Raw genomic sequence first — 17,743 nt, forward strand, 5'->3', positions numbered from 1 at the left:
AAGTGACTTTTATTGGCGGTGTTTTTCCGTAGTTGTCCACAGGATGTTGCCCTCCTTTCTCTTTCTGTTAGTTTCGTTCTTGTTAAATACCCTCTTTGTAATCAACTTATGGTATGTATATTTGTTAGGAGGATGTTGAATACAATTTTAACGAAACGTCCTTAAGGTATTTCCTTTTCTTTCACCCCAAAACAGAAATACAAATTTTCTGTTTCCTACCATTAAAATGTAAAAAGTTAAATAAGCAGCATGTTTTTTGAGCGTAATTTTGAGACATCCAATATGCATGGGTATTATTTTATATTTTATATTTAACACTGTATAATTGAGTAGAAGTTGCTAGGAACCATCAAAATGTTTTTTGCCTTTTTATTTAAATATTTTTCCATCTCTTTGCAGATGTATTTGTCAGGCCTTACATCAGAAGATATCTGTTTTGGTGACTCACCAGTTGCAATATCTCCGTGCCGCAACTCAGATTCTAATCTTAAAAGATGTAAGTGATATCAGTGTCTATACTTTCACATCTCACATACTTTCTAATTATCTTTAATAATCTAAGAATGGAAAAAAGCATTTTTATTTCTTGTTTGTAAATTTTCTGTTTACTGATAGACATGTATATTTTTAAAGATTTAGAATTACTGATGAATTCTTCTTAGAATGCCTTCCTTGAAAAATCTGCTCCTGAATTTTATCATATATATGCACTTATACATATTAATTTCGTCTTGATATGTATATTATGTTGAGAGAGAATTACTTCTTTTGAGACAAAATTAACGCTTTGTTTTTCTTCTTGATTTTTTTTTAAACTTTTGTGTGAATAAAGAGCTCTGTTGTTTCTAAAACTAGTCCTCTTTTTTAAGCTAAGGCTGAGAAATGGTCACAGATAGCTTTGAGAACAAGCAGTCCATCAGTGAAACTGGTTCCTTCCAAACTTAGTTGTACCAGACTGTCACAGGCAGAGAGGAAATGCAAAAGCTTCAGATCTTTTTAATGTTGGGTGGTGAAGTACTTCAAATTACTTTTGATGCATCACAGAGTTGTGAAAAAGAACTCTACCTGCCTTTTTCCTCCCATTCAGGTGTCTTTAAGAGTTACATTAGTTTTCTAGAGGTGAGTTTGTGACAGAGCTGTAAGAAGCAACACAGACTGTGAAAACAGCCTGGAGTAAGTTGAAAAGACTGGTGGTCACGTATGTGGTTCAACAGCATGTTCTAAAGCTCCATGGCTGTCTTCCACAGCTTCTCCAAAGAGGTAATTCTCACCTGGCTGTAACTGGGACTTCTGTCATCCCGTTTGTATGCTTGGTTAGCTGCCAGGAAGGGACTGGAAGAGAGTGAAGAGCTTGGTTTTGCTCTTCTAAATGAGGAACTGATAGTTAGAAGGCTTCGCTTCAGTTTCTGTGGAGGGATGTGCATCTGCGGAACTCCAGAAGCAGCAGGGTCAGGTACAAAAAAAATATCTGTTACAGAAAGTGTATGATGAAGATAATCAAAACTTGTGTTAATTGTAGGGTAAAATGGTGGGGAAAGGTACCTATTCAGAGTTCCTGAGGTCTGGCATCGACTTTGCTTCCCTTTTGAAAAAAGATGAGGAGGCAGAACAGCCGTCAGTCCCAGGAACCCCCAACCTGAAGGCCTCCCGCAGCCGTACCTTTTCGGAGTCCTCTGTCTGGTCCCAGGATTCTTCTGTCCACTCGATGAAAGATGGAGCAGTGGAGCAACCACCTGTGAGTGCTCATTGCAGTTCTTGTTTGGCTGTGTTTTTCTGACTTAGGCTATGATAAAGGCTTTTCCTGCTGCACTGGAATTCCAGTGAGCGTTTGGTGCCATTAGCAGGTGAGAGCTCATTGTGGTGAGGCTGCCCAGCGCTGTGCTTGGCTGGCAGTCCTACCACCTGGGCTGCAGAGGGCAGGCATCCCACAGCCCTGTGCAGCTGTGTTCACACCCAGCACGCTTTGTTTAGGTTCAGCATCAACTCTGCTAGCTCTGGGAACCATTCCTACGGGTATTCAGAAGAATTCATTTGTGCTTCCTATATCCTGTCCTCTGACAGTGGTACTTTAAAGGGACAATACCACGTTATTGAGTGGATTCTGTGTGTTTGTACAGTGCTGAGGTCAAATTAATACTTTTCCCTAAAATCCTGAGCTCTGGCAAATGCGTGCAGAAGCAATGGCTTCACACAAAGTCTACATTTGCATGGCTGGCATTAACACACCCCACACGATCATGAGCAGGCCCTGAGGGAGGAATCTTGGGATGCCACTGCTCGGCTCTCCCTGGCTCTTCTGGTATCGAAAACAGAGTGCTTTTATGGTGCCAACTTGACTTCCGGGTGCCTTGTTATCTCTTGGTCTGCACCGGGCAAAAACAACCATCATGTTTTTATACCAGAGGTGGCCTTATGATGGTGTGTCTGCATTCGTACAAAACAGTGCAGGAGCCCTATAACCATGCTAAACTTATGCTGGCACTACATCCATGGAACAGATAATCTCCGTGTCCTTGATGCTTTTCATCTTTATGCTGTGGGTATATTTTATTTATTTTTCTTTTCTATAATAAAAATGAGAGACAACCCCCCAGAAAAAAAAAAAAAGGAAAAATTGCTGCTAACTTTCGTTTTTCACGCAACTCTGCTATTAAATCCACAAACGTGACAAACTTCTTAGCAGCAGTAGAGTTGTTGGATGGGGGGAAAAAAACAAACAAAAAAGTGCAAGATAGGCTTCTCTTCTCTTGTGGGCGCATAATTGGGATTTCTCTTTTCACATCTGAGTCGGGTCTGTTGATTCCACAGCTATGTCCACTGACAACAGTATCAAATGGTGTATGTCCACTGAACTGGCACCACTTTTTCTATCATATATGCTCTAAAAAAATAAATAAAATAGAATTTTGTTGATTTGAACAATAGGTTCTTCTACCTATTTTATTCCTGTTTTATTTTCTGTCTTTTATGGTTCCCTGTCCATTGTTAGCTTAATATGATTTCTTATTTGTCATTTTATTGGTTTTTCTTATTAACAGTGCTTTGTTGGTACTTGCAAGGAGGTGATTAGAACTTTATGTGTAATTTGTTACCTTTGGCAGGTGTTGACTGATTTTTGGTGCAAACTTGCAGAAGATTATTTACCTTAAATACCTTTCTGAAAAGGGAAGGTTATACACACTTGGACTCTGAAAACAGATCTTTTCCCAAGTCAGGGCCTTAGTTTTCAGGGTCCTGATGACTGATGGCAGTGTATAAGAAAAGAAAAAATCTGGTTTAGTAGTTAGCAGTGTTGGCAGTTAGAGCAAATATTTCTGACTGCAAGAGAAGTCAGGTTACATGATGCAATGCAAAATAAAATCTTCCCAGTGTCATTTAGCAGAGTAGATTTTTCAGTGTTACTGCAATGAGACTATTTTTTTATTATTTTTTTTTTGCCAAAGCTGTAGTTGGGATAGTTTTTATATGTGTAATCACTTTATCTTATTATTTAATTGTTTACTAATTCTGAACCATGTCTTTCAAGTAGCTTAGTCTGAATCTATAACTGCCAGGTTAATGGTTTTCATTCTTTTTTTTTTTTCAGGCTGAAAATGCCTTGGCTGCAGTGCCAGAGGAGAGTCGCTCTGAGGGAAAAATAAACTTTAAGGTTTACAGAAAATATTTCACTGCGGGAGCAAACTACTTTGTGATTTTTATACTTATAGTATTTAATATTTTGGCACAGGTAAGTTGCTGAGAACCACAGATAATAACGATTGTATTTTGATTTTGCCTTTTTATTTAATGTAGTGTATGCTTGTTATTGTGATGTTTCAACTAAAATGGGGCGGGGTGTGATGTTCTTTTATCTAATAATTTTGTAGTATACTTGGTCAATTTTTAGGTATGCAGTTTTTGTACAGCATTGAGATGTCTTGCACTGATCCTTATTTCAACAGTCATAATTATCAATAAAATAATAAATCTCCTGGCAGTGCGCACAAAAATTATAAGCCAGTCTAATTTTTTGAAAATACAGAACAAAATCATAAGGTATACAAAATATTATTTAACAAATCTGAAGAAACAATACCTTCCTCAACTGGAAATACAAAGAAATTGACTGGTTATGGAAGGATGGGGTATTATAGAATTAACTAAATAAAAGCTCTAAATAAAAGCTCAGGTTAAATGAAAGTCTAGAACGAGGATCGCTGTTTAGAAGAAGAAGAAAGTGAAATACTGTGTGTGATGCAGAGTGCAGCAAGTATGTAAAAGAATTTTTAGACAAGGAAAATAATTTTGAAACTTACTGAAAGAAATGGTGAGCTGAGGAAGCTGTGTGAGGACAGCCTGTTGCCTTTCTCTCTGTTTCCTGCAGAGAAAACTCAAATTCATTTCATGGAAACGACTGGTCTTGGCAGTAAAAAATAGTGTATTTAGACATGCTATGTTCTTTTTGCTTCTCCTTGAATTGAGTCTGTTTGAAAGTTAGCTGAGCAAGATGAGATCTGTGCAACAGACTGCCCAGAACTTAAATTTGTGTGAACAGAGGTGTATTTTGAGATAAATAGTCCTGTTATAAGTTTATAGTCACCTCTCGGCACAGAAGGAAGGTGGCAGTAGAAGTTTTTCCCTCCCTCTCCTCTCTCATCTTCCTTCGATCCTGTTTCTGGTAATTATCTCCTGCAAACACAAATTTCTGGACTGGTAACATCAGAAAGTTTGTTAATCAAAAAGCATTTTGGAATATCTGTAGTAGCAAATTTAGGAACTGAAAAAATGAGTTCTTTAATGTGCAATTAACATACATTAGGAAGAGCTACTATATTTTGCTTGCTTAAGTGTATTGCTTTCCTTTAGTTTGCTATCATGTAAGGTAATTTAAGGTAACTTCTTTCTTTGTAGAGGATTCTAATGCACCTTCTAATGTGCTTTGCAAATTGCTGCTGGTCTTGAAAGACTGGATGGCATACTTTTCTGAATATGTGATGTTTTCCCAGAGAACATAAAAGAATAGGAAGGAAATTTAATTTTCTAATGTTTTTTTCATTTTGTAAAATGATTCTTGTATTTGCTTCTTTTATTCAAGGTGGCATATGTGCTCCAGGACTGGTGGCTTTCTTACTGGTAAGTTAATGATAATAACTAGTCAGTCATTTCTGTCTTTCGAGTCAAGGAAAAGAGTTGTTTGTCAAGTAGAAATCACTGTTGTATAGGTAGGGGAAAAAAACTGTTCTAGGAAACTTCAGAATATGCTTGATCTTGTCCTAATCTGTACTCGTTTTGTGAATGGAAAAAAAATAAAACTTTATGCTGAAGCTGTGATAGCTTCTTCTCATTGCGTGATGCATGACAGCATCAGTACATGGGATCTTTTGAACTGAAGATTTCAACACAGTTGAATCTAGAAACAGTTAAACATACTCATGAATATTTGCAGAATGTGATTTGATGATCACTATCTTCTGTATGCATTTCCACAGGGCAAATCATCAAGAAAAGCTGAATGTCACAACAAATGGAAATAATGGAGCAAATGAGACTGAACATCTAGACCTTAAATTTTATTTGGGAATTTACGCAGGTAATGGCATACGCACGTGTGTGTCTATGTTCTAAAGATCTATTATTTATTCTACTGTAATAAACATTTTTGAGAGGTGCAAAGCAATGGCAATGTGGGGAAGTGTGATTTCTAGCAGGAACTGAGTAGTGAATGTCCTAACAGATTAGGAGCCTGAGTCTTGCTTCCTCACTAAATTTATTGGAATAAATAAATAAATAAAAGCTACAGAAGAAACTGGTTGAATGCAGGCTCTTAATTTGCTTTGCCTGGGTTTTAGAAAGTAAGTTTGAAACAGAGTATTCAAAAAGTCAGTCGTCATAGGGTTGTGGTTATCGTCTGTGCTAATAGGTCACTCAGCTAAATCTACGGTCTTTATATGGGTGGGCAGGAGGGGTTAGAAATTGATCCTCATTCTTTGCTGTTCTAAAACTTGGCATGGCAACATTGCTTCTGAAGTGCTGTAGCAAAAGAACCAGTTTTTGAAAAGCCTCCCAAAGGGTATGCAAAGCAAGGTGTTGAAAAATCATTTCAATATATAATATTATAATATATCTAATAGGTAGCCATATGTTTCTGAATATCCAGAAAAGGGCACTGATCTTTGGCTTCAGACACTGAAGCATTTAAAATGCTACTCTGAAATGCAGTGAAAATTGTTGTAGAAAAATGCTCTCAGGCTCTGCTGTTTGGCACTTTTAGTGAATTACAGTTTTGCTGGGGATAGTAATTTCTTGATTGAGATGTGGATGATAGGTCTAAGAAAACAGGTGGGATACCAGAAGAATACGCAGTGAATGTATTCAGAAACCTCTGTCTTGGGTGGTGAGTTTTGCGTTCATTTTTTATAAGAAGCTATGTGATCTAAGTACTTAACTGGATACGGTGTGCTTGGCCTGGGAAACAACTGTGTAGGAGCCAGGTAACTTGGCCTGTATTTTCTGTGTGTAATGCCTTATTTCATGAGCCGTTCACTGGACTGCACAGGATGATTAAGGATGTCAAACTTGGCTTTCTCTGACCATATAACCTAAGTCACCTTGCAGAAAATTTTATCCTTTAAGGCAAATTTTGTTCTAGATAAGAGGAAAGCAAAAGTTAACTTTGATACTGAAATGTTCAGATGGCTCAATGAAATATTTGCAATGGTTGAAGAGAAGGCATTGTTACTTACATAAAATGTAAGTGAAATTGAAAAAATATATAAGAAGATAGTAGATTTCATGTAGAGCACATAATGATTTAACTTTTTTTTTTTCTATAACTTCTGAAACTGTATAAAGTAATTTAGCAATTTTATTTCTAATTGTCAGTGTTTGAAGAAAATCACTATGGTAGTTCCTTCCTTATCTTTGTTGTTTCTATGAGATAAAGATCTAGTAGAATAAAATTTTTGTTAATGTGAAACCTCAGTGGTCAGAACTGAGGGGACCCTTGTCCATAAAGTGAGTGTACCAAGAGTCTTTGTCTCTATTTTGTTGAGGAGGCAAGCTTGTAAACATGGAAAACAAAAACCTTCTGCCTGAGACGGATGGGAGGCTTGACAGTAGTGCCATTTCTTCCCTTTCTTGACAGCGATTAGGTATCTTCAAGTGATTCGTCCACTGGAAGCCAGCAAATTCCAGTGGCTTCCTGGCCTGGATGAAGTTGTGCAGAAACACAGGGTTCCCAGGAATGTTCTCCCTCCTCTCCCATCACTCCGACCGTCTGCTTTTGGGCATAGGTTCTGCCATGGTCTCCCTGCTTGGTACCTCTTCTGCTCCCTTCTTGCCTGACCCAGATTTCTTGATTGAGCACGTGCCCTTGATTTTGGAAAGCTAGCTTTCTTGTACCCAGCCTGGAGTGCAGCAGCCAAGGCAAAGCAAGCAAACTCTCCTCTGAGCCACGTGCATTTTTGTTAAAAACAGCACCAGCATAGGCAATAAGTGGTGCGCAAGGAACTGAGTAGTTACACTTTTTCTTGCATTCTGGGAGGACACATCTATAAGCAGTATGTAACACACTGACCTAACCGCATTGTATCGTTTAAAACCTCACTCTTTATTGCTACAGCTGTTCCGGAATTGCATCCAGTTTTGCCCCGTCCTTAGGACAGGCAATGTGTTATGTTGATAGTTAAAGCCTAATTTAAGGGTGTCCTCGAGGCCTGAGCATCTGGGCTTGTGGTGGCTGTGCTCAGTTTCTGGAGCAGATCACCTAGAGCCTGGAAGGCCTTGCAGCCCTGCCAAATACAAGGTGAACACCTTCACTGTTCACCTTTGGGCTCTGCCCTTCATCGGCTGGGAACTTGGGCAGGCACGTTGTGGGTTACACACAGCAAACAGACCAGCAGCGATCTCATTGTTCTTCGCTTCCATCTTTTGCCCCGTGGCTCCTCTGTCTTGTAAGTGGAGGAGTGCCCAGAAGAAAGACAAACAGTCTGCAGACCAATTCCCTAGAAGGGCTCTGTTTCACGTGGCATAAGGGATGCATCTTCTACCGTGTTAAAAAATACACATAATTTAAATGATTTGATGTGGTTTACAAGGGGAAGAATGGCATGAGTGGTTTGGGCTGATTGAGAATAACTCAGGGTTGTCTCTAAATAGCCATGTGTATATTACTTGGTTAATACCTGCTGGCAAACGTTGAATCTTCACAGTGACCTCTGCAAGCCACAATTATACATGGCACTGTGAAATGAATTTCTTAGCTGAGCTGTTATGCAGACGGTTATAATGCAGATTTATTTTGTGGGTTAACAGACGTTTCCTGCATTTCCATAAAGTGCTGATTCTTTCAAACAGAAAAAGATAAATTGTTTAAATTGGTGATATAACACTAACCGAAGCTAGTGACAAATATAAAGAACCTGTGTTCAGCACTCAGTCTGAGTCCCTAGGCTTACGTTTTGGATTCTTGCTATATGCAGAAGCCAACAAAACTAGGTTTTAGTTCGGTTTCATTTTGGAATGTGCTTGTGGAAGATGGGTATCTGAATGAATGCTCTGTTTTTTTTTTTAATTTCAGGTTTAACAGTGGCTACAATACTGTTTGGCATAATAAGAAGTCTTCTGGTGTTTCAAGTTCTCGTTAATTCCGGTCAGACTTTGCACAACAGAATGTTTCAAGCCATTCTGAAAGCTCCTGTCTTGTTTTTTGACAGAAATCCTATTGGTAAGTTTAATAGTCAAAAAACCTTTAACATTTAATGTACCTCATTGATTATGTTAAATATACTATTTCTGGGCAGTTGTGAATTTAAAGTATTTTTGCACCTGTGTGGTTTTTGCTTCTTTTAATTAAGTGTGGTATTTTTCAACTAAAATGTCAGAATTTTAACTGTTTATTGATACTTGATCTTAGTCTTTTCAAAACCGTGGCTTTGGTGTTGTACATTGAACTGCTAGTTGTTAGTAGCACCAATTGCTAGTTGGTGATGATCTGATTGAGTTAACAAAGGTCTCTCTGCGAAATCCTGAATGTATATGCATGTACTTTGTGGGGATGCCTTTCTCGTGCTTTTCTTTGAAAGCTTGACCCCAACAATTATTTGCCCTTTTTAAAAAAATATTTTAAGCAAGTGTGGTAATTGGCAGTTGTTGAGAAACTGAGTAGCTTGGTGTCCTTCCGTAGCAGACAACAGTGTAAAGAATGCAATTTAAGACTGTAATCCAGTTCTTGAAAAGAAAGGAGAAAAAAGCTGGAGCAGGGCGAAGAGTGTTGGGGAAGTGCGGTGGTGCTGATTTAATGGCCAGTGTTACGTGAGAAAGAGAAATCTGATGTGCCTTCTGGCCTTCATTCTCGTGAAGAAAGCGAACCTTTCCTTGATCTCGTACTTCCAGAAGCTGTTTAATAGCTGTAAGGGTATATAGGGATGGCTTTATTGTTTCAGAGAGATTAGTAATATTTTCAGGAAAAATATGCACGCGGAGAAAAGGTTCAGGTCTACAATACGATGAATGAAACATGCATAATTTCCCCCCTTAAAAAATAAAAATAAAAATGTACAACTGCACAAGTTTAAGGCTGTGCTATATGGCCTGCTTGTACTGTGAGTCTGTGGTAGTGTAAATTGGAGGCAGCTGCAAAGGGTTAGAAGTAAAGCTGTAAGCTCAGGAGACAGGTTAGTGGAGAGCTAGTGAGAGCATATACATCACGAGAAATTGCAGGACTAATGGGGTTTGTTGTTTGTCAGGTATGCAGGGTTTATCCTTTTCCCTCTTAACGTCTTTGCATGCAGCGTGCAGTAACTGTATTTTTGAGGCAACACATAATCATCTTGTAAGAATGCCCCAAAACCTGGCTCTTTGTAACAAATGAAGTCAGAACTATGGAGTAAACATCGGGGACAATGTAGAGTAATAAGAAATGGCTTGCTTTGTAACATACTGTGAAGCTCAAATTAGCAGCGCTTTGTAAAAGAGTGGCATTCATGCAACCTGCCTATCGCTGGTATTCACACACTGTCATGAGTCGGTGATATGTGCTTCTCTTTATCAGAAGATATTTTATAATAGAAGATTAACTTCAGTGTGTATAGATCTCTTTTCCTTCATCTTTCTTTTAGTCATGGTAGCATGCAAAGGTACAGCTGTTCTGATCTACAGATCTTTTGAAAAAGGAAAAAAGGAAAGGAAAAAAGATTACATGGGAGACTTGATGCTCTTGTTCTGAACTGCAGTATGTAGCAATTCCGAATTCTCTTTTGAATATCTTTGTTTTACCAGCTGATTTAGGTGTTAGTTTTTTGTTTTTACTGTGTATTTATCTTATTTTAGACCTTCAGATGCTATTTGCATTGGGGTAAGGTTTATTTAAGTACAAGCCATTTTTCTTTTATTTTCTTCTTGAAGATGCCATACTGTGAAAGACATACTGAAAAGAAACTGAAATTACTAAAGCCTTTTTGTAGCGTTTTGATTGTAACAGTCAATCCAAGCTGTTAGTTAGCATATCGCATATTAGCAAAGCTGATACCGTAGTGACAGATCTGTCATTTAAGCATCCAGTGTGTTCTCAGTATTTGTGTGAAGTCTCTAAAATGACTGCAGGAGCATTTGCTGAACTGACTTTTGCTGTTTTATTTCTCCGGAAATAATCTGCAATTAAAAGTGCCGTAGTCAATATTTTGAATACACAGTGATCCATTTCCAAAGTTGAGGAAGGAAAGAAATTAATAGACATCCCAAGCTCTAGATAGTTCTTACTGGGGAAGCAGACTGATGAGCAGCATCAGGGAGTCGACATTAGGAAATGGAAATACGTGGTGAATCATGACATGTCTGTCAACTCCCAACAGTGTAGATCCAATCAGTCGTGGTGAATAAATGAAATGACTTATTTCTTTTTTTTTATAAAAAAAAAAAAAAGGCATTTTAAATCAGTTTAGGCATGAGTCCAAGATTTCTCTTTATATATTGCATTAGCAATATATAGAGAGGCCTGTAAAGGGAATAGTAACGAGCATCTTACTCAGACAGTGTAAGAATTCAGATGTATTTTTAGGATTTTATATTATGTAGCACAAATGGTACAGGAATATGAGGACCCCTCTCCTTTTTTCCTTGCCACCCAACAACATTTTTATGTACACAGGTTTCACCTTTCTGTAATTTGGCGTAGATCTGTAAATAGTTAGGCATGACTTCTTTAAGAGTGGTTTGCATTAGAAGAAACTTGTTAATAAACGTTTCTTTCTTAAGCGGTTAACCTGACCCTATGGAACTGATAATCTGAAGTGACTAAAGCTTATTCTGTTATTCGGGATTCGGAAAGAATGATCAGATATTTATGACTGAAATTCAGTTTTATCCGTAGATACCCGTACAGCACCACTTAAACAGCTATAGTGAAAGCTTGATGGGAAGTTTTAGATTACGTGGCTGTATTTTAGGATTTATCCCATCAGACAACAGAACTTGTTTACTTTCTCCTATGGAGTGTAGAAGTTGACTTTCTTTTTGAAACTTCCTTTGCTCTTCTATCCAAATCCCACTAAGGGAATCGCATGCATGTCAGAGTGTCTGTAAGGAGGAAAATGTGGACGTTTCCCACTTCATAGTGAATGCTTTATATATTCCTCTTCGTGTGTCACTTGCAGGAATAAAGGGGTTGATTTCTGTGCAAGTCTAGCACAAGAGGGCAGCATGATCTGTTTTATCTCAGTCTAGCATTACAACAGCTTGTTAGAAGGCTAACAAAATTTATCTGTTATGTTTTTAGAGATGATCTTTGAGGAATGGATTTACAGCCTCTACACTGAGCGGTGTAGTGTGATTCTGTTCTGTTATCCTCATTATCTGCAAGTATAATATTTTCTCTTTTACATGGTAAGCTTGTTGCCCTCTTGTAATGCTGAGTTCAGGAACTTTGTTGGCTTTGTAATTAGTGGCCAAAAGTCAGATAACCCTAAAGAGTCTGATGCTTCGGTCCAGTCAAGGAGACTTCAGACATTATTCCTGGCATTTCTTTTTCAAAACGTTTGCATCATTTTAAAACAAATTTAATAGAAGGCTAGGTAAAAGGGACCAGGACTTCAGCAGCAATAACTGTTGAATTGGGAGTTCCTTCTTTTAAAATTAGTTTCTTATTGATAGTGTTGAAGATCCTAGTTTTGTCAAGCTTCAGGATTTGATTCAAGATTACTTGCTTAGCTTGTAAATAAATTGTTCTTTTCTGGGATTTGGGGACAGAGATTTCTTTAGAGAAGGAATGCTAATGTATAACTGCATCACTTTCAGCAGTGGTAGTTTTAGTGGAGATTGTGAGTAATTCTGAATTGCATTGAGTTTAGGAAACTGAAACCTGCTGCTGCTGTGCTGATGGTTGCTACAAGAATGAATGAATGAATGAATGATATGCATGAATTTGTTCAGATAAAATAGGAATCTCTTCCCCCTCTAGAGATCTGTCTAAAATTCAAATTGAACCAGAACCACTACAGAAATGCATATGAAAGCTTTGCTCTTTTTTTTTCTCTTTTCTTTTTTTAATTTGTCTCTCCAAACTCTTCATTCTGACAGTTCATGGAAGGAGGAGAAATATTTTGGCAGGCATTACAGCATTCTGGCCTTCCTAGAAACAGAAAACACTGAATTGTGTGATGGTTGTCCTCTATCTGTTAAATTAGCAAAATTAGCAGCTTTTCTTTTCTTGTGTCTCTTTTTTTTTTCTTTTTTCCCTTTTCCAGATGCTTTGTGGAAGCTGTAAATAAACGTTGACCCCTTTGGGTACTTACCCAAACTTTGAGGACTGACCAGGTTATATTCTCCTGTCTTGGCAGCCAGAAATGACATGCTGAAGTGATAGCTAATAACAGGATATAAAAGCAAACTCCAACTATTAAAAGATAAAAATGTGAAAGAAAACTGATGTTCTAATGAAGAGTTTCTTTTTCTTTAAGGCATAAGGATTTTAATTATGGTGATCATAATTCAAGTGTTGAAACACCTATAATTTGACAGAGAAAGTTTCTTTATAGGATTAAAAGCTTGTTCGTCAATGCACAAGTGCCTATCTGCGTTTTATCTGACAGAAGCTTCAAATGGGCAATGTTGTTAAAGTATTTAAGCTGTATAATATTTGCAACAAATATGGTATTTCAGCAGTCTGAAAATTACAATGCTGATAATGAGGTTGTTAAATTATAGCTCTATCAGTTGGATAGTGAAACTGCTCTAGTTAGTGTACATTAATGTATGCTTGTTCACACAAGTGATTCTGCTGAACAAGTAGCATGTTTAAACAAGAAATACTGGTCTTAAACCCTGTGATTTATAGTAGGTGGTGTTTTGGCATATCATGCAGTTAACAAGGCAAAGCTTCATGTTAAAATATTTCGTTTGTAGTCTCATTCATCACCGATATAAATATTCAGTAGCGATGCCAGAAAAGGTATTGTATTCCTATTTGACTCAATGACTCAATTGCTTTCTTTTTTTCTGAAACAAGATCTATGCTATCTTTCTGATGCAGTTTTCAGATACTTCCTTGTGGTCAAGACGAATTCTGAGGGATTGTGAAAAAGTATGCTAGCTCTCTTGACAGCTGGCATGTTCTCTTAAGCTAATACAAAAGGAATACATTGTCCTTAATGTAGCAAAGGCTTTGTTTGCCACTCTCTCTTCCAAGCTCCAAAGCACCTTCACGTGTGCATAGGTTTGCTAGTTTATGTTGGGAAAAAAAAGTCCCTACAGGACAGCCTCTTGTTGTAAAATAAAAACAGCTTCTCTCTTCCTTGTTGGTAATCACTTGCATTTGTTGTTGGTGAGATGACAACACAATACGTCCCATCAATCACCGAGATCCTTAACAACCGCACAAGGTTGTAAATATTATGTTTGGGTGTTTGAGTGGAACAGCTCGTCACTGGAGTAGGTGTGGTAATTAAAACCTGTTAGGTTGCTACATGCATTCACACACACAAAAAAACTTTAATGTTTTTTCATATAACAATGGCGATGTGTACTTTAAACCTTATCAGGGCGTGATTATTAAATGATATTTTGTGGGAGTTGCTCATTTACTGCTAGTATTATCGTGGCTTTTGTTAAGAGTTTAAATAGCCTTATGCTTCTATGTATTTTATCGCTATTATGATTCTGTCTGGAGCCTTATAAAGTTGATTGCTGTAGGAGTAGTCTTCAAAGTTAGTAAATAGCACTGTGGAGTTATGTTTACATTTATTATCCATTAGCATAACCCAATTCAACTCTATCCTATTTTTCTCTACAGTAATAATTGAATGAAACCTGGCCGTAAACTGATGAGACAAGCCTATTACATTTCCGGTTCACCAAGTCAATGCTCACCCTATTTATACTTCGTATGTGAGATAAAATTGAAAGGTTTAGAGAAAGCTGTTTGTGGGAGGGGACGGTGCATTATTTCAGACAGAAATAGTGGGAAGCCTGTGCTGATGACCACTCCCAAGCGCAGTCTCCTGCTTCCCTGGCACAAGATTTCACGTGCCTTCACAGGGATTTTCTATCTTCCTCACATTAAAATCCCCTGCTGGGGAAGATGGCCTGCTGCGAAACTCATTTCTGACCATAAGTTGACCTGCCCAGGTACTTCATTTCTGGTTTTTCATTTGCTAAGGCGACCACAAAGCAAGCTGCTCCCACGCGTCAGCCAAAGGAAAAGGAGGCACAGAGGAGCCTAATTGAAAGTATGGGTTTTAGAAGGCTGAACAGAAGCCATTCAGAAACACGGCAAGTGTAGCAGGGAAGCAAAAATGGTGTTATGGTTTAGTCTCGCATAGATAGCAGACTATTTTGACAAGACTTGAGACAAGTAGGAATGAAATGGTGGTTGGAGGCACTGGAAAACAGAGGGAGAGGCTGCTAAACATCAGTGAAAAACCGTGAAGGGGTTAAAAGACGGCCTCGCTGACGTGATGCTACTGCAGATCAGCTTTTGGACATAATCTGAAGCACGAAGGGTTTTTTGTTTTTTATAATAACTAGCTTAAATATATTTATATTTTTGCTATTTTTCATTTGCTTAAAATTTGCTGGATGTTGCCGTGATTGTTTTAAGCAGTGGGTACTGGGGGCTGCACGTGCATAGGGCCTTCTCTCTTGCGCTCTATGGACACCAGTTCTAGGTGGGGAATGAGCATTTTTGAAAAACGAGGAAAAAGCTCTCAAAAAAACACTTACATCCTAACTTGGAGCAAGGTAGAAGCATTTCCAAAACAGTTACTTTGGGGAAGAGCAGTGCAAGGAGAGCAAACAGCCAGGTGGTGAGAGCACGCTTGTGGAGTGTGGGAAGGGAGGCCCAAATCTTCTTGCTCTCTAAGGGTCTTGAAGAGATGGGGCTCCCACATCTCGGGATAAAGCCCCACACATCAGGGCATTGGCTTTTCTGGCCTCTTTCCCAAGCCATAACCTTTTATTGTCATCTCTTAAGAGACACACAGATACAGTTAGGCCACTGTGGTGTTTGCAGAAAAAACAGCCCATTTTGTTATTTTTTTTTTATCTGAATGGCTGATAATTGAAAGAAAACAAAGACTATTACAGTGCAAACTCATTTCATTAGCTCTGGTTTTCTGCTTTGTAATGCACAGAAATCTCTCTCCCAGATGATCCTAGGTAATTTGCACTGCAGCATCTGGGTGAATTAATTATTCTTTTTTTTTTTTTTCAGATTGCCAGCATCTTGCAGATTATGCAACAAGTGAAGATTAGTTTGTGCCTGTGGTGATCTTAGAGAGTGTTTGGAAACAAAAGGCACTTCTCGATCCAAAATTAAAATTTTAGTGTAGGAAAGAATGGATGTTGCATGTGAATCTGCCTGTTCTGGCAATCCAGAGTAAGAACTGAATGATAGAAATCTAAAACTAGAGGAGTGGGGTGTCTCTGCATTTGGAGGTATTGACTCAAGCTCCACATTAGTGGGCTTATTCTGTTTGAAAAATACAAACTTGGCAGTCAGAATTAATTACTGAACTATTTGTGAATAATATGAGCCAACATTACTTGATTGCTTCCACCCTGTCTTCCCCTGGTGTCCTTTTTCTAGGAATCAGTTTGGGCAGATACTCTGTCAGTGTTTTTTTGTTATGTATTCATCTGAATCCATACAGAGGACCTCCTTCAAGTTTTGATTTTTTTAATGTTATTTAAAGCAAAATAATGCTATATTTTCAAGAATCAGTGGTATGGCAAGCTGTAAATGTTGACTACCACCAGTCTTAAGACAGCTTTACAGAGTATTTTAAAATAGTATCAAATATATGAAAAACTTCCTTTTTGTTTATTAGCTACAAGACAGTAGTGCTATAACTAGAACAACATTAGGTAATGGACATTTTAATTATTGCTTATGGCAATACCTGCCTTGAGATAGATGCCTTGAAACTGGAAACTACATGTTCTTGGAGGTGGTTTTTTTTATGCTGATTTAAATTTGGGCACATGTTGAACACTCTCCTAGGTGATTCTCACTTGCATGTTTTGTTGCCATAGCTTTTGATTTCTGCTTGAGCAGAACATTTAGTTGTGGTGGTCCCTGGCAAGAGGTTGTGGAATGAGGGGATTTGTGAAATGTGTGAAGAGGCTGAAGCTGCTTTATCCACTGTTCAGCTAAGTACTAGGTAGGAGAATGTACTCACAGAGCCAGTGTGTGAAGCAAGCTGAGTGGTATATAGGAGAAAGGTATCTAAGTCTTCATTCTTGACTGGTTCACAACAGAAGTGCGCCGTGTGCTCATGAGGTGTTTTTGTTTTCTTGTTGGACTTCTCACTGCTGCAGAAGATGTGTGACTACTGATCTGCTTGCACATGTAGCTTGGCTTCATCCTTCCTCATTCTCCAGTTAAAAAACATTCACTGAGGTTAACAAAACACCTTAAACTTTTATTGTGAGCTACTTGGGCAATATATAGGACACTAGTAAACTCAAAGGAGGTTGAAGTTAAACTCCTCGTAAGGTCATGCTTTTTCTCTACACCAGCATGTTCCTTGAGTTTTACCCCCAGTGTACCTGAATTTATCCTCTACTTTCTGTGTCTGGGAATGCTGTGCTTCATCTCTCCCAACCTCTTTCCACTGTGTTCTGCATACATCCTGCTTTCTTTCAAGCTTAACTATTCACTAGTCTGTATTAGTGTTGAGCTACAGAGCGCAGAACAATCTGACGGCACATGGAAAAATGAGAAGGTGAAGATATGGGATATGAACGTTATTGTTGGCAATTATAAGGTATAATAGATGGAGGAGAGATGGCCTAACTCTTTTCTTCCTCAGTTTTCTTTTTATCAGATGTGATGAGATTTTTCTGTGTGTGTGGTAAACCTGTTTTTTCTCAATGAAGTTATTGTCTGTTTAATATGCAAATGATGCAACGAAGAATATTTCTAATTCATGCGTAGGCAAAAAAAAAGAAACAGCTTTGTGGTAAGCTTCCCTTCATCAGGAATACATGTTCATTTGTCCCTGCGTGTATTCATTTCACAGTGTCATTTCGTGTTCATCAGTTTGAATGTTCACAACCCAAAATACAGTTCAGTCTGAATTTTCAGACAAAGTTTCTACATCTGTTTTTGAGATGTCATAACTAATTTCTCATACTGGAGTACTGTTCCCACCCCATCCCTTCTAGGACATGACCAGAGGACAGTAAGTAATTAGATGCTGGGGGCATTTGCTCAGTATTGTGTTTTTTTTCTCCCTTCTTTTTTAATGTGAAAATTTAAAGCTATAAATAA

The 17,743-nt window shown here is 38.1% G+C and overlaps 1 protein-coding gene across 5 annotated transcripts in view; it reads left to right on the forward strand.

Moving 5' to 3' along the window:
• The window catches only part of ABCC4 (ATP binding cassette subfamily C member 4 (PEL blood group)), a 151,738-nt gene that overhangs the window by 47,916 nt on the left and 86,079 nt on the right, over nt 1–17,743 (forward strand). For all 5 annotated transcript variants that reach the window (XM_080606013.1, XM_080606011.1, XM_080606014.1 and 2 more), the window contains 6 exons: nt 400–496; nt 1,520–1,735; nt 3,587–3,727; nt 5,075–5,112; nt 5,469–5,569; nt 8,558–8,704. In XM_080606013.1, coding sequence (XP_080462139.1) covers nt 400–496; nt 1,520–1,735; nt 3,587–3,727; nt 5,075–5,112; nt 5,469–5,569; nt 8,558–8,704 — 740 coding nt within the window. The remainder of the gene's footprint in view (nt 1–399; nt 497–1,519; nt 1,736–3,586; nt 3,728–5,074; nt 5,113–5,468; nt 5,570–8,557; nt 8,705–17,743) is intronic.

This window comes from Anser brachyrhynchus, assembly GCF_964034855.1.
Source record: "Anser brachyrhynchus genome assembly, chromosome: 1".
Lineage (NCBI taxonomy): Eukaryota > Metazoa > Chordata > Aves > Anseriformes > Anatidae > Anser > Anser brachyrhynchus.